Source organism: Papio anubis, chromosome 1 (assembly GCF_008728515.1).
Source record: "Papio anubis isolate 15944 chromosome 1, Panubis1.0, whole genome shotgun sequence".
NCBI classification, from domain to species: Eukaryota; Metazoa; Chordata; class Mammalia; order Primates; family Cercopithecidae; genus Papio; species Papio anubis.
Window position 1 is genome coordinate 11515774 of NC_044976.1, and position 24587 is coordinate 11540360.

Genomic DNA, 24587 nt, shown 5'->3' on the forward strand with positions numbered 1-24587 from the left:
GTCCACCCGCCTTGGCCTCCCAAAGTGCTGAGATTACAGGTGGGATTACCACCATGCTCAGCCCAAATTAAAATTTCTAAAATTTTCAGGCTCAAGGCCTATTTCCCAAAATGGTTCCAATCATTTCTTTCTCTCTTAAAAGAAAGTAACGTGGATAAAAATTGTCCCCAAACCAGCCCTTGGCATCATTTTTAGAGGCGGAATATGAGGCTGGATAAAGCTCAGTGTTGCCTGCAATGGCATTCCTCTCTCCCGTCCCAGGACCCCAGAAGATTATTACTACCAGAAAACAAGCCAGTCTTTGCCCTGCTCTGGCCAGAGGCCCAGAGCGTGCATAGGCGGTGACCTAGTGAGACCTTGTTTCAAAAAGCAAAACGAAGCTGAGGTTCGGGCGGTTAGCGAGTGAGCTGGGCTGAGATGTGCTGTGCTCACCCTAACCACACCCTGACGAGGAAAGCTGGCCAAGTCTCCTATCTTACAGTTGAAGGATCAAGCCCTGGAGGCCTATACAACCCTAGATCTTTTTCTAGCGTTCCCAGGAGCTGAGATGCCCATTTGAGCCTGATCTTCCTGAAGATCTTTGGGAAACTCACCTTCCAGGACTCCCCATGAGGGGCAGTATTGATTTTTCTGGGTCTCCACATTGCTTAGGGAAACAAGTTCCTCCAGCTCCCATTGGCCCTTTTGTGCCTCTCCTGAGAAGCCAAGTCAGGCCACTGTGTCAGGCTTAGCCCAGAGAGAGTGGGGTGGAGGAGGTGGAGGGTGTAACCGAGCCAGGTCCTCTTCATAGAAGCTCTCAGGCAAGCTCCTCAGGGCAGCAGCTCCTCGAGGCCCCAGGAGCATGGCTCTCCCATGGCTAGTGCTACTCTTGGCATTGCCCATTTTTTTCCTGGGAGTCTTTGTCTGGGCTGTCTTTGAGCACTTCCTCACCACGGATGTCCCTGCTACCTTGCAGCATCCTGCCAAGTTGAGATTCCTGCACTGCATATTCCTCTACCTGATCACTTTGGTGAGTTTACTCTCAGGCTACGTCATAACCTCGGGGCTCCTTCTCTTGTTCTCGGTAGCTTACCCTCTTTTCCCTCTTTCACTTCCCTTCTGTCTCTCTCTCTTCAGACTCCCTCAAGATAGACGTGTCTCTTCTGTATCTGCTATTCTGTTTCCCTCTCCCTCTCCTCCCTTCATTCCTTCTCCCTTCCCATAGCCTGCCTGCCTTTCTTCCTCCCTCCCTCCCTCCCTCCCTCCCTCCCTTCCTTCCTTCCTTCCTTCCTTCCTTCCCTCCCTCCTTCTCTCCCTCCCTTCTTTCCTTTTCTCCCTCCCTCTCTCCTTCCTTCATTCTCTCTCTTCCTCCATATCTCCTTCCCTCCCTCCCCCTCTGCCTGCCTTCCTTCCTTCCTTCCTTCCTTCCTTCCTTCCTTCTTTCCTTCCTTCCTTCCCTCCCTTCTTCCTTTTTCCTTCTTTCTTTCCCTCCCTCCCTCCTTCCTCCTTCCTCCTTCCCTTTCTCCTTCCTTCATTCTCTCTCTTCCTCCCTATCTACTTCCTTGCCTCCCTCCCTCCCTCATTCGTTCATTCCCTCCCTCCCTCCCTTCCCTCCCTCCCTTCCTCCTTTTGTTTCTTTCTTCCTTCCTCTCTCCTGATCTCTCTAACTCCCTTCCTTTCTTCCTTCAGCATCAAATATTTACCAAGTGCCAATCACTGGGCTTTATTCTGAGAATTCAAAAACAATTTCAGACCCATTTCCTGCCTTCCACAGACTTGTGGCCTGACAGCCCCTGCACCTCCTTCAGCCGCACCATCTTTCACCCTTGGTGCACTGAGTTGCCTACAGGTTGTTTCTATTTTATTTTACTTTTTAGAGACAGGGTCTTGCTCTGTTGCCCAGGCTGGAGTGCAGTGGTGCAATCATGGCTCAAGGCAGCCTCAACCTCCTGGGCTCAAGCGATCCTCCCATCTCAGCCTCCCAAGTAGCTGGGACTACAGGTGTGCACCACCATGCCTGGCTAATTTTTGTACTTTTGGTAGAGACAGGGTTTCGCTATGTTGCCCAGGCTGGTCTAGAACTCCTGGGCTCAAGCAATCTGCCCGCCTTGACCTCCCAAAGTGTACGGATTGCAGGTGTGAGCCACCACCCCTGGCCTCACAGGTGTTTTTTTTCCTTAGTCCTCTCTGTAAGCCCAGTTCCACTCACAGAGCTTGATATCTGGTAGGTGCTTACCTTCGTTGATACAATCATACATGAATTCACCCAGCTTTTCTGAGTGGCCCTGCCAGCCAGGCTCTGAGCAGGGCTTAGGGGTTGGGGGTTTGGGGGGGACCAGCACACACCCAGAGCTGCAGTGGATTTGGAAACAATGGTTTGACATCTTGTTTGTGGCAGGCAACCTAAGTTAACCCCAGTGTCCCAACCCTGGGTGGAGACCTCATAGAAGCCAAACAGCTCCTGCTGATCGCAGGGCAGCTGTGGAGGAGGATGAGGGGACCACGCTTAACTGACAGCAGGGCTTAGGAATAAGGAACACAGACAGCAGCCGGACTGCCTGAGCGTGTCCCAGCTCTGCCACTCACTCACTGTGCGGTCCTGCACCGTTTACTTAACCTCTCTGTGTCTCAGTTTCCTCATCCGGGAGGGTTAATATGTTTAGAGATGTTTCGTCAATTCATAAAATACATTTCTGTGCGACTGGAAGTGTTCCCCGTGGGTAACAAAAACATTCTCTAAAAGATCGCTTTTAGAGAAATGAACAAGTTCAGTGTGCAATGGCATCGATGCTACCGACTCAAGGAGACAGGGCAAGGACGTAGGAAGTACTCTTGTCTCTCTCATTTGGAGAATGCAACCAGCCTGGAATTAGGTGGTCTCAAGCCAGTGGCTGCAATCCACATGGAGTTACTGGTTGGGTTAGAGCCCCAGGACAAGGGACTCTGAAACAAGGGAAATTGAAGCCCAGGACTTAAAACGGGGGCCTAAGATGTTCAGATGGCCCAGAGAAATGGTGATTTTTTTAACCTGCCGTGTTTCTCCTCAAAAGTAGTCCAGAAGCTAAGCATCTACTGATGACAGCTGCTACGGGCTGCTCACGGGAGACTCTGAGATGGGTCTGCAGCCACTGAAAGGGTGGATTCAGCTTGTGGCGTCCTCTCTCGATCGCCCCAGCACTGGGGCCTCCCGGGGCACACTGCCCATGGTGGGGTGATGATGATGAGGATGAAGACATGCAGTAGTGAATGTTCATTGGGTTCCAGAGGACAGATAGACAACACAGGAGCAAGAAGTTTAGGGAGGACAAGGAAAAAGCTAAAAAGAGTCTATGGCCAGGAAATCAAGAGCTTTGTTTTGGTATCAGACCGCCCTCTGAGCCCTGAAGCCCTCACTTACTTGCTTTGTGGACTCATGTTTTTAAGCCTTTATGTTCCTCTCTGAAAAGTGAAGGTTTTTTCCTTTTCTTTTCTTTTCTTTTTTTTTTTCCCTGAGACAGGGTCTCACTCTGTCACCCAGGCTGGAGTACAGTGGCGTGAACATGGCTCACTGCAGCCTCCACCTCCTGGGCTCAAGTGATCCTCCCACCTCAGCCTCCCACGTAGCTGGGACCACAGGCATGCACCATCACATCACGGCTGGCTAATTTTTTGATATTTTGTACAGATGGGGTCTTGCTGTGTTGCCACGGCTGATCTTAAACTCCTGGATTCAAGCCGTCCGCCTGCCTTGGCCTCCCAAAGTGCTAGGATTACAGGCGTGAACCACTGTGTGCGGCCCCGGGGAGGCTTTTTATAGGGGGACGTGGGGATTAAATGAGAAAAGCATTGAAAATGCACAGCACGGTGCTAGGTGCTTAGAAAGGCTCAGTAAAAGTCGGTTATTCATAGTATGCTTATCAAATCCCTGAAGGCAAAGATGTAGCATTTCTTGAAATTATTATAGATTTAAAAGTTGCTACAGACGATTTCAGCCTCACTAAAAAATACGAAGGTAATATAACAGACACTATTGCTATTCTTTTTCTTCTTCTTCTTTTTTTTTTTTTTTTGAGACAGTCTCAGTCTCTCACCACCTAGGCTGAAGTGCAGTGGCACAATCATGGCTTACTGAAGCTTCGACCTCCTGGGCTCAGGTAATCCTCCCACTTCAGTGTCCTGAGTAGCTAAGACTATAGGCGCCTGCCACCATGCCCAGATAATTGTTTGCATTTTTTGTAGAGATGGGGTTTTGTCATGTTGCCCAGGCTGGTCTTGAACTGCTGGGCCCAAGAGATCTGCCTGCCTCGGCCTCCCAAACTGTTAGGATTACAGACATGAGCCACTGCACCCAGCCACTATTGCTTTTCTTTTGTTTTTTTTTGAGACGGAGTCTCGCTCTGTCACCCAGGTTGGAGTGCAATGGTGAATTTTCAGCTCACTGCAACCTCTGCCTCCCATATTCAAGCGATTCTTCCGCCTCAGCCTACCCAGTAGCTGGGACTACAGGTGCGTGCCACCATGCCTGGCTAATTTTTTGTATTTTTAGTAGCGATGGGGTTTCACCATGTTAGCCAGGATGGTCTCAATCTCCTGACCTTGTGATCCGCCCACCTCAGCCTCCCAAAGTGCTGGGATTACAGATGTGAGCCACTGCACCCGGCCTGGTTTTCTTTTAAAGGGCAAACGATGCAATATTTGTCAAGGAGTTTCACCAGCTATCTAAAATTCTGGACCTCAGATATTTCTTTTCTTTTCTTTTCTTTTTTTTTGAGATGGAGTCTCACTCTGTCACCCAGGCTGAAGTGCAGTGGCATGATCTTAACTCACTGCAACTGTCACCTTCCAGGTTCAAGTAATTTTCCCACCTTAGCCTCTCGAATTGCTGGGACCACAGGCATGCACCACCACTCCTGGCTTTTCTTTTTTTTTTTTTTTTTTTAATTTTTTGTAGAGATGGGGTTTCTCCATGTTGTCCAGGCTGGTCTTGAACTCCTGGGCTCAAGCAATCTGCCTACTTTGGCCTCCCAAAGTACTGGGATTACAGGTGTGAGCCACCGTGCCCGGCCACTGGACCTCAGATATTTTTAAAATCTCGATACTCCCATGTATAATCTTAATAATCAGTTTTCCTCTCTGCCTCTGTCCTGTTACCAGCTATAGAAAATGTGGGCTCTGGCCGGGCGCGGTGGCTCAAGCCTGTAATCCCAGCACTTTGGGAGGCCGAGACGGGCGGATCACAAGGTCAGGAGATCGAGACCATCCTGGCTAACCCCGTGAAACCCCGTCTCTACTAAAAAATACAAAAAACTAGCTGGGCGAGGTGGCGGGCGCCTGCAGTCCCAGCTACTCGGGAGGCTGAGGCAGGAGAATGGCGTAAACCTGGGAGGCGGAGCTTGCAGTGAGCTGAGATCCGGCCACTGCACTCCAGCCTGGGTGACACAGCCAGACTCCGTCTCAAAAAAAAAAAAAAAAAAAAGAAAATGTGGGCTCAGAATTGGAAAACCAAACCAAAACCGAAACAATGTAACTTTGTGGCGTAGCTAGTGGCCATCACACAGTGCAGTGTGATGTTACACCTCCCAAGGTAGTGGATGCCTATGGAGGTTTAACATCACACTGCATTGTTCCAAATCCCCTAAACAAACATTTCTTGTTCTAGATGCTGGAGACAGAGGGGAAGGTGCTGAGACCTTAGATCATGAGAAGCATTTGATTTGGTGGTAGGAATAAACATGGGTGATCATATCCACACAGTAACGCCCTAGAGGAGTTCTAAAGAAATCTTTAGAGACAGAGGTTGCAGTGAGCTGAGAATGCGCCACTGCACTCCAACCTGGGCGACAGGGTACTGAGGGCCTCCAAGAAGGCAGTGGCCATTACTATGAGAGGGAGGAGGATGGCCCCACGTGAACATAACCCTTGAGCCTGGATACGAAAGTCAGTTTGGTGTCTAACCACCTGCTGAATAGGTAAGAAAGGCTCCCAGGAAACAAAGGGAGCCATGGAGAAGCCCACAGTGTGTGGGCAAACGGGGCAGATAGCTGGGGAGATTAGGGCTGGGGCCAGCCTACCCCGACAACAGGCACCACGACTTAGGGAGCTCACAGCTGAGTAGGTGAAGATCCATGCTGGCGCAACATAGAGGCCTGGGGTTTTCAGATGTGGGTCAGTTGATGGGAAAAGCAGGTGACCTGCACCTTGCGGATCAACTCATTCTTCTCCAACTAAAGCAGTGAAATCATTATTTTGTTTGGAGTTCCTTTAGGAGGACCTCTTCATGGAGGGAACCCACTGGGGTAGTCCGTGGGACCTTGGACAAGACCCAGTGGCTGCAAGCAAGAGAAAGAGTGGGGCTCGCACTGGCCAGGACCCACTGGGGAGACACTCTGTGTAGGTGGTCACATCCCATCCTCACACCTCATCCCTGGATCATACACACCATGCCTCTCATTTTGTAAACAAGGGAAATTGAAGCTCACAGACAGTGACGCCCAAGGCTTTTCAGTTCATTGGACTTTGGGTTCAGACTTGAGCTTGGATAGGCTTGGCTCCGAAACCCAAGCTCTTTCTTGTTTAGCAGTTGAGAACACAAATTTTGCATCTTACTTGTTGAACCCTGGGCAAGGGACTTGGGCAAGGAACTTGACCTTGGCATGTCTTAATTTCCTGATTTGTAAAATGGAACTGATAATTGTGCCTGACTTAGAAAGGTTGCTAAGAAGTTTAATCAAGTTAATGATCCAAGCCACTTGGGCCAGTACTGGCACATTGTAAGTGTCTAATAAGTATCAGCTGTTCTTGTTCTTGTCATTCGTATCATCCTTTGCTGTTTTCCTTATGACAAAGACACACTCCAAATGTGAGGTCTGTGGGAGAGATTATCCAGAATCGCTGAAATGTACTTAGTACATGAAATATAACACCTTGTAACTATATTTTGAAATATTCAGATGCTGAATTGTTTATAAGTAGAGTGACCATATTAGTTTAAAAACACATTACTCCCTTGACCTGAGCCCACAACAGACATCCCTAATTGCTCACGTTGCTCTTTTTCGTTGAACATGGACACAGTCAGGAATCCTTCCTAACCCAGAAGAATGATGCGTTGACACAGGTGAGGAACTATCTTTGCATCCCAGGCTGGGGAGAGTCCAGCACAGAGCTATAGAGAGGGAAGTTGCCGACCAGTTGCCTTGGCCAATTGGCTTTTCTTTTTTTTTTTTTCCCCGAGACGGAATCTCTCTCTGTTGCCAGCCTGGAGTGCAGTGGCATGATCTCGGCTCACTGCAACCTCTGACTCCCAGATTCAAGCGATTCTCCTGCCTCAGCCTCCCGAGTAGCTGGGACTACAGGTACTTGCCACCACACCCAGCTAATTTTTGTAATTTTAGTAGAGAGGGGGTTTCACCATGTCAGCCAGGATGGTCTTGATCTCCTGACCTCGTGATCTGCCCACCTCGGCCTCCCAGAGTGCTGGGATATCAGGCGTCAACCACCGCGCCCAGCCAACAATTGACTTTTCTAAGTCAGTGGCTTCTTTCCAGTCAGCCCCAAGCTAGGCTACCCTTTGGCAAATTCACATCATTATTTCATCAAGAGCCCTTGGGAAGAAAAGTTGGAAAACCCAGCCCCCTACCTGGACACAATCCAGAGCCCATGGATTCCTGAAGAGCCCCCTGTACCTACAGGAGGCAGGTGAGAAACTATGAAAACATCCTAACAATTCTAAGTGTCAGGGATCCACCATCCGGATTCTAACCTCTCCTAACGTCTGGCTTTCTTTGATTACCTCCAACAGGGGAATATATTTGAGAAGCTGGGAATTTGCTCCATGCCCAAATTTATCCGTTTTTTACATGATAGCGTGAGAATTAAGAAGGACCCTGAACTTGTGGTGACCGACCTGCGTTTTGGGACGATACCCGTGAGGCTGTTCCAGCCCAAGGCAGCATCCTCCAGACCCCGGCGAGGCATCATCTTCTACCATGGAGGGGGCACAGTATTTGGGAGCCTGGGTAAGGGGCTTCCCTGTGGCTTTGCAGAGGAAGGGCCTCATCTACATGCATAGCCTTCTCATGCCTCCCACAAGAACCCTTCTGCAGTAGCTTAAAGGAATCAGTTGTTGGAGATTTTTATAGCGTTAACAGCCCAGACTAAGGGCTTTGGGCTCAGCCAGTAGATGGTGTGGCAGCCTACATGGGAAACCTTTTCTTTTCTATAATATGATAGTCTCAGTCAAGATGGGGACAGCAGTGTCATGGCGGGGCTGTCACAGAGGCTGTGGACTCCTCTCTCCCCTTTCTACTCACAGTCATTGGCCTGCCCTGTCTCATTTACAATGATTCCCAAACCCACGTATTTCCCTCTAGCTCTGCAGTATCGCCATGGCCCAAGACCCCATCCTTGCTTGCCTGCCCCCTTGCACCCCAGCCTCCCAGCCATAGGTCTCCCTGGTTCACCTCTCGCCCCTCACATCTGGTCCCCACCTAGCAGCCAGAGGGATCTTTTAAAAATACAAGTCAGAGCTTGTCAGTCCTGCACTTAAATCTCTCCTGTGCCCTTCCATGAAACCCAAACTCCTCCCACAGCCTCGCCCGGGTCACCTGTGGTGGCCCTTACCCGTTCACTCAGCTGCAGTCCCGATACGCGTCTGTCTGCTGCAGACACTTCAGCTCCTTCTCATCACCATTCTCGACCTGCTGTTTCCTCAGCCTCAAAAGATACCCTTCCCGCCCCTGACATTGCATGGCTGACTACCCCTGCTTCTTTCAGTTGCATCTCAACTGTCCCTCCCGAGAGTGGTCTTGCTACCAGTGGGCTGGGGGATGTCCCCAAAGGCCAGTGGGACCTCCAGCTGGTGTCCCTGCTCTTGAAACTGTTGTGAGAATGAATTCAAGGACGAGTCAGAAAATAATGAAAATACAGAGATTTGTTGCAAAGGGAAAAGCACACACTCAAGAAAAGGGAGTGGGGTGGACTCAAGAAGGACAGGCGCGAAGAAACGCTACCTTTATGCATTTCTTTAACCAAGGGGTGGGCTCTTCATGAACATTCTTGGAAAAAGATGAAGTTTTCTCAGAACTGTGGTGCACCCATTTGTACACCAAATACAGTGTCCCCATAACTGTCCTGGTGCTGGTGGGTGTGTGTTTAATATGTTAATGAACACATAAGGAGGTCCTAGGAGAAACCCAGGTCCAATCCAGTGCCATGTTGGGTCCAGTGGGTCTTCGCTAGCTTGGTCCACACCCTGGCTTTTCAGGGTTTTATCAGCTTCTGCAGCTATTTCAACAGTTTCCTTTTGCTAGTCGTGTGAAACTGCTGCCTGGAATTTTCTATTCTTCTGCGACCACCCTGTATAATTTCTATCTCATTCTTTTTTTCCCCCAGAGATTTCCATCTCTTATAATTAGGGGTCGATGAGGGAGGAAGGTCTCCAGTCTTCAGTATCTACTTCCTGCTGGTTAGGGGTGTTGGCGCCGCCTAGTGTGGGCTTGGAAATCTCTGGATGCCTAGCCTGTGGGTCCCAAGGTTGGGTCATCAGGAGGATCTGAATCTCAGGCAGGGATTGATCGGAATCCTGCTGGGCCATCCTTTTGACATGGAACTGTTGCAATCTATTAGGCTGGTGCGAAAGTAATTGCCGTTTTTGCCATAAAAGGCACAAACCATTTGTGCCAACCTAATGGAAGACATAAACTTTACAAAGAGATTAAACAAGCAAGGACCCAAGATCAGAAGTAATAAGACAGCTATTAGAGGCCCCAGGAAAGGCAGGACTCATGTCACACTTGGTAGGTACCCCTGGATGGAGTCCCATGTGGTTTCAGCAGTGAGGTTATTGAAATTATACAGCCGGAGAGCCTGTTGGTAAAACTTGGAACTTGTAGTTTAGCTAATCCTGAATTGTTGATGTAAGAGCAACAGGTATGAACAATAGGTATGGTTTATTACCGCACAAACCCTTCCGAGTGGTTTATGCTCTGGTCCTGTTAGGGCCTCGTACGATGGCTTAGTAATGAGCTCAAATCCTGGGATCCAAATCCTGTAAAATCTTGGCATACCCATGAAAGTTCTAAGTTGCTTCTTTGTTTGCGGAGGTCCTGCCTTCAAGATTGTCTCCTTTCATTTGATGGACAAGGTCTGGTTCCCTGGGCTTAGAATGTGCCCTGGATATTTTACTTTACTTTAGGTTTAGAAATCTGGGCCTTGGATGAAGAGAACCTACACCCTCTTTTTCCCATGAAGTTTAGGACCTGAATGCCATTCTTCTCTGAGTCCTCTTTAGTGGGACTGCATACAAGGATAACATCCACATATTAGAGTATCCCTCCCTTTCTAGCTCTAGTTCCCTTAATTCTCATGCCAAGGGATTTCCAAACACGTGAGTCCTATCCCCAAAGCCCAGAGGCAGGACCATCCAGGTGTGCTGCTGGGAAATAGTAGTTCCAGGATTAGTCCACTCAAAAGCAAACAAATACTGAGATTCAGGGTGCAAAGAGAAGCAAAAGAAACCATCCATAAGATCTAATGCCATGAACCAATTGGTGTTTCCCAGTATTTGGGTAAATATGATATAAAGATTTGGCACTATAGGATGTAAGGGAATTACGGTCTCATTAATGGCTTGTAAGTCTTGAACTACTGTTTGGTTTTTGGACAGGGAGGACAGGAGTATTACAAGGAGATTGACCTGGAATCAGGAGGCCATGTTTTAACAACTTCTCAATTAGAGGTTGCAGTCCTTGCCTGCCTTCTGATTTGAGAGGATATTGATCCTTGTATGGGGAATTATTTTTGTCTTTTAAAGAGATGATCACTGACTGAGCATGTATTGCTTTGCCAGGAGTTTCTTGGTTCCATACTTGTGGGTCTACTTGAGACCTTATTTCGGTGTGTGTGTGTGTCTCCTGTTTTTCTGAGGCTGGCAGAACAACAAACATTGCCAATAAGGAGAGCTTTATAGGGCTTGATAAAGTGCCTTGATTTATTGGGATGGCTAGGAAGTCCCATCCCTGTAGGGGACTGGTGGGAAAAATTTTAGTTATAATAGTCACAAACCTCCTTGGAAGGCCTGAAGGTTTTTGCAAAAATCTCAGGATAAGGTTATGGCTGAAGGCAACCTAATCCTTACCTTGAGTAAAGAGCTTAAAGTAGGTACAAACGAAGATAGAATAGTTTATCTAAATAGCTTGTTTCCTCATGTGGTCCTAAGACTAACCTTTGATCATTCGTGGGCAAGACGGCCCTCTCTGGGGTAGGGGCGACCAGGTTAATTACCCACAGGTGTGTTGACTCAAGCATTTGTCAATTAATCTTTACTGAATAAATACGAGTCTCGCTGGCTGGTCAGGGCTGTGGCCGCTGACTCTTTACAGCACCTTGCTTGGTGTCTGTAAGTGACTCAGACACTCAGCCGGACTGGCAAAGCAGAATATCTGTGTCAGTGCATGTTATTCATCCGTTGTTGAGTCAAGGTCTCGCACATCCCAATAAACGAATGGGACATTCTGGCATAACTAGAAACTCATGAGTTACTATATAGTGTCCCAGCCTGCAGCTCAGGGGTAAAGTAAAGCACTTTGATTTTGGGGTGCCATCAACACCTGTGACACTGTAGCTTTTGGAGGCTAAGGGCCCAGTATGGCTGTTTAGGAGAGAGTAACTGGCCCCTGAGTCAATTACGAAATTAATATTTTTACCAGCCATGTCAAGAGTCACTGAGGCTCCTCAGTTGTGGTGACCATGACTTTTGTGGGGGCTGCCAGGAACCTCAGGCCTCTTCAGTTCTCAGTTACAGCCATTATGGCATTGGGTGTCCTTGTCTTCCTTCAGAACTCAGGGCAGTCCCTTTTTCAATGGCCCTTCCGCTTGCAGTGAGGGTAGGGTCTAGGTGGGCTCCCTGGCTGGGACAGTCATTGCTTCAGTGTCCCGGCTTTTCATACATGAAGCAGTAGCCATTGCCTGCAGGTTTGCTGTTAGGCCTGTTTGACCCATCGGTGATGCCTCTGTCTGGGTGACCCTCGGTGTGTGGGGCACTGGTTGCAATGTTACAATGACGGCTATCATTTGGGCCTGCTCTTCATCCCATTGTTTGCAATGCCGGGTCTTTTCAGCCTTTTCAGCCCTTTCCCTATGATTGAATATCCCAAAAGCCACATCAAGCATTTGATTAACAGGCATTTGGAGTTCCAAAGACAATTTCTGTAATTTTATCCTGATGTTGGGCACTGACTGGCTAATAAAGGGTTCTGACAAAGAGCCATGAAGGCCTATATATATGGTATTTCAGTCAGTTTCTCCTGACATTTACAAAAAAAACCTAATCGCAAGATGGTATTAAAATTTAGGGTTTCATTCATTCTGGCCATTGCACCCTATTTTCCAACTTATATTGGGGCCAAATGGTGTTATAGAAAGAAATGAGTTTCTTCTAAGCCCATCAAGTTTAAAATTATTCCAGTTTTTAAGAATGCGTCTCAAATGGCCTTGGCTTGTCCTTGGCGTGACTTGAGAGAGAAGGGGAAAATAACAGTATGGTTCCCTCATGGATGGACTGGTCCTGGCATTTTATGAAGTTCCCTTGTGATTGGCCAGCTCCATGGCCATGCCAGGGAGACAGGCATCCCAGAGGTATCCCAGTTCTCTTGGCTGGCTGCCTCAGTGTCCAGGCATCCCTGGAGCCCTACTGTCCTTGGCATCCAGGCATCCCTGGAGTCTCAGTGTTGCCCAGGCATCCATGGCCCCTGGGGCTTTGGAAATGGGAAGGTCGAGAAGGGCAAGCTGTGGGCCTGCAAGCTTGCCGATATCCATCTGAACATTTACCATCAGGTAAAGCTTGGGAGTAGAGATGATTCAGTAAGGCCAAAAAATAGGGACCTTGAAGGGACCCCCCCTTGGCATTCCAGAGAACAGTATCTAAGGGGCCTATCCTGCTGTGTCTGAAGAGTTCACTAAGCTGTTGGGTGAAGTGTGAGGAAGAAGCATGAGAAGAGAAAATCACAACAGTAGGGTTTAAAGAAAGACAAGAAGGAGAAAACATTTCCCAACTAGCATCAGTGTCTTGGCACAGCTGGTCCCTTGAGAAAACAGGAGACCCTTCCCAAGAAAAAGCCATAATGTTCCTTGAAAGCCATCCATCCACTGCCTGGTATGGGTTTTTACCCTACCACCCTCATTAGCCTCATGTCAGGGAGGTCCATGGTGCCTCAAAGCTACTCAGTGTAAGGCACGGCATGGTAGCTTATGCCTGGAATCCCAGCACTTTGGAAGGTTGAGACAGGTGGACTGCTTGAGCTCAGGAGTTCAAGACCGGCCCTGGCAACATGGTGAAACATCCCTTCTCTACAGAAAATACAAAAGTTAGCTGGGCTGGTGGGGCATGCCTGTAGTCCCAGCTACTCAGGAGGCTGAAGCTAGAGGACTGTTTGAGCCCGGGAGGCAGAGGTTCAAAAACCAAAACTACTCTGTGTAGGTTGAAAATTTCTCATCTCTGCTTGTCGCTCATCAGGGTGAATTGGGTTTTCCAGCCTGAGGGAGCAGTGGGGAGGCAGGCTGTAGTTAGCTCCAAGAAACAACGAAGAAAGTAGTAATTCCAGAGAACAAGAGGACTCCAACTAAGGTTGGAGCGGGGCTTACCAATTGCCAGTGGTTCTAAAATGGGAGTGATGATGTCCCTGGCTGGCTTGCCACAAAGATGACACTGCTGGGCTGGGGAAGGTTCCCAAACGCCGGTGGGACATTGACCCTCCCCAGTGTTCAGGCTCTTGACACTATCATGAGAATGAATTCAAGAACGAGTCAGAAAATGGTGAAAATACAGAGATTTATTGCAAAGGGAAAAGCAGATAGTCAAGAAAAGAGTGCAGGCAGACTCAAGAGAGACACGCGCAAGGATTGGGGCGGCTACCTTTATAGGTTTCTTTAACCAAGGGTTGGAATATTCATGAAAATTCCTGGAAAACGGTGGAGTTTTCTCGGAACTGTGGTGGCACCCATTTGTACACCAAATATGGGTGTCCCAGAACTGCCATGGTACTAGTGGGTGTGTGCTTAGTATGCTGATGAGCATAGAAGGAGGTCCTAGGAGAGACTCAGGTCAAATCCAGTGCCATGTTGGGTCTAGTCGGTCTTAGCCAGCTTGGTTCACACCCTGGCTTTTCAGGGTTTTATCAGTCTCTAGCTTCTGCAGTCATTTCAAGTTTCCTTTTGCTCATTGTGTAAAACTGCTACCTGGAATTGTCTTGTCTTGTCTTCTCTTCTCTTCTCCCCTTCTCTCTCTCTCTCTCTTTCCTTCCTTCCTTCCTTCCTTCCTTCCTTCCTTCCTTCCTTCCTTCCTTCCTTTCCTTTCTTCCTTCCTTCCTTCCTTCCTTCCTTCCTTCCTTCCTTCCTTCTTTCTTTCTTTCCCAACCTTCTTTTCTTTCTTTTCCTTCCCTTTCCTTTCCTTTCCTTTCTTTTCTCTTTCAACAGAGTCTTACTCTGTCTCCCAGGCTGGAGTGCAGTGGCACGATCTCAGCTCACTGCAACCTCCACCTCCCGGATTCAAGCGAGTCTCGTGCCTCAGCCTCCCAAGTAACTGGGATTACAGGCGCGTGCCACCACACCTGGATAATTTTTGTATTTTTAGTAGAGGCGGGGTTTCGCCGTGTTGGCCAAGCTGGTATCGAACTCCTGACATCAGGTGATCTGCCCGCCTTGGCCTCCCAAAGTACTGGGATTACACGTGTGAGCCACCACACCCGGCCTGGAATTTTCTATTCTCCTGTAACCACCCTGTGTTATTCCTGTCTTACCCTCCCGGGACATCTTATCTAAGAACTCTCCCTGCTGACTGCTGCCCTGCCCTGCACCCCTGTCTCCACTCTTGGCGCTGACGCTGCCCTGCCCTGCACCCCTGTCTCCACCCCTGGCTTCATCTTCGTTAATTTTCTTCAGGTGCTTGACACAGTCGGAGCTCATTTTGTTCTTTCATGGGTTTCCTTATTTAGTACTTGATTCCCCCCATTAAAAATGAAGAGTGCAGGAAGTTTTGTTTGTTGCTGGATCACCAGTGCCTGTTGTTTTCATTTTTTGAATTGAATGAATGAATGCACGAATAAATAGATGGATGGGGGAATAAGTGGATGAAAGGATGAGCTTGCGAATGAACAAATGGATATGGATGTATGGATGGATGCATGGACACACGCGAGAAAAATTTGCCCATAGGAAAAGGTGGGCTTCTCCCGGTACATAACTTCCCCGAGATTAGGATGTACTGACACTTAGTGGTGGAAGTGACGATGGACATTCTCTTGCGGGATCTGTTGTCATGGGAACAGAACCCAGTTCCTGGCCTCATGGACCTGACAGTCACCTGAGGGAGCTGGACACTGAAGTTACTGCAGATCATGACAATACAGGTGGCATGGAGAATGACTCACAGCATCATTCCAATTTAGCTCTTCTCATCAGAGAAGTCAGATTTGAGCTCAGGCTCAATGGATGAGGAGGATCTGGCCCTTTGGAAGCTGGAGAAGAGCCTTCTAAGAGAGGGTCGGGGCTAGAGGGAGACACTTGCTTCAGGCTTCAGATTCAGTGGATGCCAAAACATTCATTCATCAAGATAAGTAATATTTTAAGGCAATGTTTAAAAAACCAAATATTAATGCAAAACAATTATGATGAACAAAATGTCAAAATGTATACACAGGCAGGACCCAACAGGGCAGAGCAAGTGTGCAAGTGAAAAGTAGAAGCCTGTGGCCGGGCACGGTGGCTCATGCCTGTAGTCCCAGCACTTTGGGAGGCCAAGGCTGGCGGATCACGAGGTCAGGAGATCAAGACCATCCTGGCCAACACGGTGAAACCCCGTCTGTACTAAAAATACAAAAAAATTAGCCAGGCGTGGTAGCGGGTGCCTACAGTCCCAGCTGCTCAGGAGGCTGAGGCAGGAGAATGGCATGAACTCGGGAGGCGGAGCTTGCAGTGAGCCGAGATTGCACCACCGTACCCCCCCCGGGCGGGGGAAAGGGGGAGACTCCATCTAAAAAAAAAAAAAAAAAAGAAAGAAAAGAAAAGTAGAAGCCTGTTTATACACACACACACACACACACACACACACACACACACACACATATATATATATATATATTTTTTGAGACGGAGTCTCGCTCTGTCGCCCAGGCTGGAGTGCAGTGGCCGGATCTCAGCTCACTGCAAGCTCTGCCTCCCGGGTTTACGCCATTCTCCTGCCTCAGCCTCCCAAGTAGCAAGGACTACAGGCGCCCGCCACCTCGCCCAGCTAGTTTTTTGTATTTTTTAGTAGAGACGGGGTTTCACCGTGTTAGCCAGGAAGGTCTCGATCTCCTGACCTTGTGATCCACCCGCCTCGGCCTCCCAAAGTGCTGGGATTACAGGCTTGAGCCACCGCGCCCGGCCCCGTACACATATACTTTTTAAGGACAGGGTCTTGCACTGTCACCCAGGCTGGAGTGCAGTGGCGTGATCACAGCTCACTGCAGCGTCCAACTCTTGGGCTCAAGCAATCCTTCTGCTTCAGCCTCCCAAGTAGCGGGACCATAGGCAGGCACCACCACCCCCAGGTAATTATGTATTTGTTTGTTTGTTTATTTATTTTGAGACAAGGTCTCACTCTGTTGTCCAGGCTGGAGTGCAGTGATACAATTATGGCTCACTGCAGCCTCAACTTCCTGGGCTCAGGTGATCCTCCTGCCTCAGCCTCCTTAGTAGCTGGGACCACAGGCATGTACCACCATGCCTGGCTAAGTTTTAAATTATATGTAGAGACGGGGTCTCCCTGTGTTGCCAGGCTGGTCTTGAACTACTGGGCTCAAGTGATGCCCCACCCTTGGCCTTCCAAAGTGTTGAGATTACAGGAGTGAGCCACTGTGCCTGGCCTAATTATTTTCACAGAGACAGGGTCTTGCTGTATTGCCCAGCCTGGTCTCTAACTCCCGGGCTCAAGTGGTCCTCTTGCCTTGGCCTCCCAAAGTGTGGGATTACAGGTGTGAGCCACTGCACCCAGCCAAGCCTATTTAAAATTTTGATATTTTGGTCATCATGAAATTTTTTGGCATTAATTGTGATTTCTTAATTGCATCCAAATGTTATTTTTTCTGTATGGCTGAGTGTTGTGGGGCCCCCTTGATTGTGCATCTAAGGCGGATATCTTGCCTACCTCACCCTAGTCCCAGCCCTATTGAGTCTAAGTGGAAGGGGCAGTAAGTGCAAATCTCTGAAACGGGAATGACCTGACATGCTTGGGAAAGGAATGTCTGGGTTACATTGGGAAGATGACACCCAGATTGGCCCCGATCATGGCTAGCAGAGGTCTCCACTTTGGCTGGGCCTTAAAATCACCTGGGAATTTTAAAGTCATATCCACACCCAGGTCGTACCGCAGGCTAAATGGGCAGGACCCAGACATCAGCATTTTTTTTTTTTTTTTTTTTTTGAGATGGAGTCTTGCTCTGTCACCCAGGCTGGAGTGCACTGGTGTGATCTCTGCTCACCACAACCTCTGCCTCCCAAGTTCAAGCAATTCTTCTGCCTCAGCCTCCTGAGTAGCTGGGACTACAGGCATGTGCCACCATGCCTGGCTAATTTTTGTATTTTTAGTAGAGATGGGGTTTCACCATATTGGCCAGATTGATCTCAAACTCCTGACCTCATGATCCACCTGCCTTGGCCTCCCAAAGTGCTGGGATTACAGGCGTGAGCCAGGGCATCAGTATTTTGAAACAGCTCATCAGATGACTGCAATGTGCACCCAGGACTGAGACCTACTAGCATGGAAACTTCAACTTAGGGGCTGACTGCTCCGACTCAATTTAGACCCCTCTGTGCCTCTGGCTCCATTCAGAACCATTGTCACCTCCGTCAAAGAGCATTAATGAAGCATGTACCTACTTCAGCAACCTTCCCCACACCCTGGAATTACCTGGTATGATTTAGAAAATCCTGATGCCTGAGCTGCCACCCTAGAGATTCTGATTTAATTGGTTTGAGGTTTAGCCTGGGCCTGAGGACTTGTAAAAACTCCCTGGTAACTCTATGTATGGCTGAAGTTGAGAATGACTGAATTAGAAGTGTATTTGGCAGTGATTCTATGTCTGCCACTGTGCTAGTGTGTTCTACGTACTCGTATGAATGGACCTGCCTCTGAGAACTTCATATGCACCACTCTACTAATAGAAACATCTCGTCCAACCCTTGTTTATTTCTTGATCAATATAAATATATAGTTATTATTAATATCCTAGGGCAGGCATGCCTAACTTCCCTTGGTTTTGTCCATTTCAGATCACTAAGATTGCCAGGTTCCTGGTTTCCTCCACTGTAAAATAAATGTTGCAGAAAGTGAGCCCCAAGGTGCATTTGAGCCCCAAAATTCAGGAAGCTGGGGACAGATGTCTGATTTGGCCTGGCTTGTTGGCTCTGCCCAGGCAGAGGAGGCAAGGACAGAAACAGAGAGGATGCCACACCCTACACCAAGATTGTCAGCTGGCTCTTCCTGGGGGCTGTGATGAGATGGTCTGGGTCCTACTCATGGGCTGCTGCTCTGACTGTTTTTGTCTTGCAGATTGTTACCATGGCCTGTGCAATTATCTGGCCCGGGAGACTGACTCTGTACTTCTGATGATTGGGTGAGTTGCTGGAGACAGCTGGTAGGTTCAACAGGGGTGAGAGGAGATAGGGTAAGTTCATGGGTGATTTGTAGATCAGAGAGGCCCTAACTCCCAAGAGACAACTCTTGGACACGCATCCACAGAGACGGGTGCGGCAGTGCTCGAAAGAGCAAAAACCTGGAAACAACCCTCATGTCCATGAACAGGGGCATGCACGAATAAACCACACTATAGCAACTGTTAGATTACATAGCCATGAAGATATAGAATGCTCCATAGCTATTTAAATAAATGAACTAGAAAGGTGTACCATATTGCAAATGAATCTTAGTAGTTTAAAACTAAGTGAAACATTTTCAAAAAATTACATAAAGCCTGATACTCATTTTGCAAAGGTAAAAACATCAAAACCAAAAGAATACTTCTGAGGAATACACATAGACACAATAAGATAATGTAACATAGAAAGAAAAAAATGATAGATACAGGATTCAGGGTAACCATTCATTAAGTTGGGGGAGAAGCAAAATGGCATGATGGTGGGTTTGGTGAAGGTGATGGTTAAGATTCTAGCTGTTGTTTGGGGTGATGGCTCTGCAGGTGCTTATTGCATTGTTAAAAACCAACTAAGCTTCTGATCCTGCAGGAACTAGTGTTGAGAGTGTCTTAAGATACAACCCTGGTCCTATAAAAACAAAAGGGAGATGGGGGCATCTTTAGAGTGGATGGAGGGGGCAGTAAGGGCTACTCACTAGGATTCTGGTTCTTGGCCCAAGAGATCTCACATCACTGGGAAAGAGTTTAGAGAAGGCCAGTGAGATAAATTGAAATCTGCCTTTTTAGATTCTGCCTCTACAATGGACCTCCTCAAACCTTAGCTGCCCATAGGCTTTGGTAGACAGAATAACTGTGTGACTTAAACAAAGTCACTTAACATCTCTGGTCCTCTCTGATGAGATTGAGGAAGCCAGTACTTTCTAGTATTCATCAACATACCTCCCAGGGGGCTTACCATTGTGTCTGAAATTGCACCATTACAGTCTATGTCACCAAAGACCTTTGTGATAATAAAAACATCCCTTGAACAGGTAGCACATAAAGGTATCAATAAGCACCTGCATTAATACATTGTAGAAAATTCCTTAGGATACCATTATTCCAGATACTTAGACCCGGTGCATGGGCCAGGGCAGTTTTGATAGAGTGGCTGATGGAGCTGCATGCACAGATAAGGGCTTCTAGGAGGCTGCAGGGAGACAGTAGCTGGGAGGAGACTCCCTGAGACACACTGAAGGAGGGGAGATGTCTAAGGCCTGGTTGGGACTCCCTACCCGAGGTCTTGGGGAAGATGGGTCTTTTGATCTTTGGTTCTGCAAAGCCTTTACCTCTGGGTGAGTTTCTTAGTTTGGGCTGCTATAACAAATTACCATAGATGGGGTAGCTTAAACAACACGTTGATTTCTCACAGTTTTGGAGGCTACAAGTCCAGGATCAGGGTGTCAGCATGGTTAGGCTCTGGTGAAGACCCTTTTCCAGACTGTAGACTGCCAGCTTCTCCTTATATACTAACATGGCAGAAAGAGAAGCCAGAGAGCTCTCTAAAGCCTCCTTCACAAGGGCACTAATCCCATTTATGAGGGCTCCACCCTCATGACCTGATCGCTTTCCTAAGGCCCCACTTCCTAATACCCTCACATTGCAGTGTAGGATTTCAACACAGGAATTTTAGGGGGAAATACACATTCAACTTATCACAGTGAGCAAGAGAGGAGTGCAGGGAGACACAGGAGAATTTCTGCCTCTTTCTGGCAGGTCAGAGATTTTGCCCATAGAAAGCACCTAATATTTGTTATCCCCTTCATCATGTTGGAGTCATATGTTCAACATTTAGTGAGGAGTATTCATTTCTAGAAATGGGAAAATGAAAGCTGAGGTTTGTACTCACTGCTACCAGGTGCAGGGGCTACCTCCCTGCAAGGACCCTCTGAGAAGCATGTGTTTTGCCTGAGCTTAAATGGGAAACTGCTTTGATAACATTGATAGATTTATCAATATATTGACCATCTAGGAAATGGGCAATAAGATTACTGGGCGATAATTGTTTCCTAGATGGGTACTATATTATGCTGCAATCAATCAAATCCTATTTTGAAAGATGAGGTGTTAAATTAACTTTTAAAGGAAACAAAATTCAAGGTCTAAGGGAAGGCAGTGGTTTTCAGACTAGTTCTTTTGAGCCCTAGGGTTCCCTGTGATGTCTTAGAGGCAGCTATGGAAGTCAAAAAAGAAGGAGAAAGAATGAGAGCTTATGTTGCTTATCCTTGGGCAAAACCAGAACAATTGCATTTGTTTATTTTATACAGTGGGGTTCTTGCATCATTTTTTTCTTCTAAGAAAAAAAAAAATTTGTTGTTCTAAGTTGAAAGCCACTAGTCTAAGATGTTATTTTTCCTTATGAGCTTCTTCCAAATTTAATGTGATAATTAAAATATACCTTTTTGATGTTTTCTTTTCTTTTTCTTTTTTTTTTTTTGAGATGGAGTCTCGCTCTGTCTCCCAGGCTGGAGTGCAGTGGCACAATCGTGGCTCACTGCAACCTCCGCCTCCTGGGTTCAAGTGATTCTCCTGCCTCAGCCTCCCGAGTGCCTGGGATTACAGGCTCCTGCCATCACACCCTGCTAATTTTTGTATTTTTAGTAGAGATGGGGTTTCCTCATGTTGGCTAGGCTGGTCTTGAATTCCTGAGATTGAGTGATCCTCGGCCTCCCAAAGTGCTAGGATTGTGGGCGTGAGCCACCACCCAGCCTGGATGTTTTCAATGATAGATTGTAAGAATAGAAAAGATGATTAGCAACAACTTCAACTTAACATTTAAGAGAACAATTGTTTAGATAAACTCTCTGTTCCAATCAGTTAAGCCAAACTATTTCTATTTTTTTATTCCTTTCTATTATCTTAATCTCAATTTATGCATTAATTAGCTTGTTCATTACTGTATTTAAAAGCTCATTTTAAAGTTCCTTTTCTTTGCCCTTGAATTTCTTTGAGGAGACATACTTTGGAAACCAAACCTCAGGATACTTAAGACCAACCCCCTAGTGTTCTTCACCAGCCACTGGCACCTGGGTCTTCTGCAGCTTGAGCTGTGGATTTCTGGGCTAGCTTTCCGTCTCTACACTGCACCTTCAGTTTCACTCCCTGCCCCTCTCACCTCCCACACTGGAGTGCAGTGGTGTAATCACAGCTCACTGCTGCCTCAACCTTCTGGGCTCAAGCAATCCTCCTGCCTCAGCCTCCTGGGTAGCTGAGACTACAGATGTGTGCCACCATGCATGCCTAGCCAATTTTTTTAAATTAGATTTTTTGTTTTTGAGATAGAGTCTGGTTCTGCCGCCCAGACTGGAGTGCAGTGGCACGATCTAGGCTCACGGCAAGCTCCGCCTCCCGGGTTCAGGCCTCTCTCATGCCTCAGTCTCCTGAGTAGCTGGGACTACAGGTGCTTGCCTCCACGCCTGGCTAATTTTTTGTATTTTGTTTAGTAGAGATGGGGTTTCACCATGTTAGCCAGGATGGTCTCAATCTCCTGACCCTGTGATCTGCCTGCTTCAGCCTCCCAAAGTGTTGGGATTACAGGCGTGAGCCACCGTTCCCGGCCTAGATTTTTGATTAAAAAAAAAAATTCTGCCTGACAGTAACTTTCTCTTGACTTTAACTTTAGTGTTCTCTCTCCCTTTCTCTACAGACAGGCAGTGGGATTGGTAGTGGTTTCATCTGACTTTTTTTTCAGCCATTGCTGGTTGTTTTGCTCCCAAAGCAAATAGCTTCAATGAAAATAAAGTTGCATCACTTCATATGGAGTTTATCGGAAGCTGACAGGGCACAGGTTTGGAGTGAAGAATCCTGGCCTGTATGACTCTAGGCAGGTTCCTCACATGCTCATAGGAAGACAATGGGGATGAAATCCTTACTTCATAGGCTTATTCTGAGGATTTAATCAGACACAGTCTTGTAAGGGGGTTGAGGATTCTGTTGAAACAGTTCCCTAGCAACACTGTCCACACTGGCGTCCTGTTGCTCCCTGTTTTCCTTTTAGGTACCGCAAGGTTCCTGACCACCATTCCCCCGCCCTTTTCCAAGACTGCATGAATGCCTCCATTCACTTCCTGAAGGCCCTGGAAACCTATGGGGTGGACCCCTCCAGGGTTGTGGTCTGTGGAGACAGCATCGGAGGCGCAGTGGTGGCTGCCATCACCCAGGCCTTGGTGGGCAGATCAGATCTTCCCCGGATTCGAGCTCAGGTTCTGATTTACCCATTAGTCCAGGTATTCTGTCTGCAGTTGCCGTCCTATCAGCAGAACCAGAATGTCCCATTCCTTTCCCGGAAGTTCTTAGTGACTTGTGTGTGTAACTATCTGGCCATTGACCTCTCCTGGCGTGATGCCATCTTGAACGGCACTTGTGTACCCCCAGATGTCTGGAGGAAGTACGAGAAGTGGCTCAGCCCTGACAACATCCCCAAGAAATTTAAGAACAGAGGCTACCAACCCTGGTCTCCCGGCCCTTTTAATGAAGCTGCCTATTTAGAAGCCACACATATGCTGGAGGTAGAAAATTCACCCCTGATAGCAGATGATGAGGTCATTGCTCAACTGCCTGAGTCTTTCCTGGTGAGCTGTGAGAATGACATACTCCGTGATGACAGCTTGCTCTATAAGAAGCGCTTGGAGGACCAAGGGGTCCGCGTGACATGGTACCACCTGGAGGATGGTTTTCACGGATCCATTCTTTTTTTTGATAAGAAGGCTCTCTTTTTCCCATGCTCCCTGAAGATTGTGAATGCTATAGTCAGTTATGCAAAGGGCATATGATGGTAACCCTGGGCCCCAAGGAGGCGGGAGCAAGTATGGACTCTACCAGAAATTGGGTGCTTTAGTGAGTTCTATTTTATTGGCCAAAGAGGTGCTACATCAATGCTTGGGCCAGCTGGGAAGGGTGAGAAGTAAGCTAAGAGTCTTGCTTAGTATTCAAGAAAATCCAAACTGTGTCTGTTTCCTTCCAGCACTAACGATGTCCAGTGCTGGATCTGGCAACATTCGCTAACATTCCCACTCAGGTGAAATAAATATCAAAAGGAGAACAAAATGCCTTTAAAAATTTCTCAAAGCCCCAACATGTAAGATCTGTGCAGAATAAATGCCAACAACTCGTCATACTGTCGGTGGTGAATCTATATCCATGATGACAAAGCATAGCTGGAGGGGGCATCTAATTGTTCCTGCGGTCAAAGGTCACTGGGTCAAATCTCGAATTTGATTGGCTCCAGTTGGTCTGAGAAATGCTGTTGCAATGAAATTCTACCCTTGACACGGCCACCCTTGGGCTGGACTAAATGAAGATCTCAGAAGGGATTATGGGAAAGAGAGAGACAGGGAAAGAGGCAAGAGGAAAGGAACAGAATAAAAGGGTGGACTCTGGGGAGCTGTGAGCTTTGCCTGGGCTCAAGTCTTTAATCTGAGTTCCAACTGGGTACTAGCAGGCAGGTTCACCAAGTCAGGGATGTCTTGGGAACCTCTGAATGCCATCTGGAATATGGAAACTGCATTTCCTAAGGGAGTAAGGTGCTAGCCTCTTTTCTTCGATGAGCTTGTATATCGTTCTCACTTTTTTTTTGAGACAGACTCTCACACTGTCGCCTAGGCTGGAGTGCAGTGGCACAATCTTGGCTCACTGCAACCTCCGCCTCCTGGGTTCAAGTGATTCTCCTGCCTCAGCCTCCTGAGTGGCGGGGATTACAGGTGCACACCACCAAGTCTGGCTAACTTTTGTATTTTTTAGTAGAGATGGGATTTCACCATGTTGACCAGGCTGGTCTGAAACTCCTGACATTGTGATCCACCTGCCTTGGCCTCCCAAAGTGCTGGGATTACAGGCATGAGCCACCACACCCGACTGTTCTCACTTTTATAAAGAACCATGCCATTGTTTAGCCATGCCAAT

At 47.6% G+C, this 24587-nt stretch overlaps 1 protein-coding gene across 1 annotated transcript; it reads left to right on the forward strand.

Moving 5' to 3' along the window:
• On the forward strand, positions 1-24320 carry AADACL4 (arylacetamide deacetylase like 4). Its single transcript, XM_003891134.4, has 4 exons — positions 1-1009; positions 7760-7976; positions 18545-18608; positions 22684-24320. The coding sequence occupies exons 1-4, from the start codon at positions 842-844 to the stop codon at positions 23456-23458; spliced, it is 1224 nt and encodes a 407-aa protein (XP_003891183.1). The 5' UTR covers positions 1-841; the 3' UTR covers positions 23459-24320.
• Positions 24321-24587: the final 267 nt, after the last annotated feature.

What these genes read in the sequence shown, in the direction of transcription:
- AADACL4 (XM_003891134.4), top strand. Translation starts at nt 842, where the DNA reads ATGGCTCTCCCATGGCTAGTGCTACTCTTGGCATTGCCCATTTTTTTC. An exon ending in TCCTCTACCTGATCACTTTG is followed by an intron (nt 1,010 to 7,759) that starts GTGAGTTTACTC and finishes TACCTCCAACAG; the next exon opens with GGGAATATATTTGAGAAGCT. An exon ending in TCTGTACTTCTGATGATTGG is followed by an intron (nt 18,609 to 22,683) that starts GTGAGTTGCTGG and finishes TTTTCCTTTTAG; the next exon opens with GTACCGCAAGGTTCCTGACC.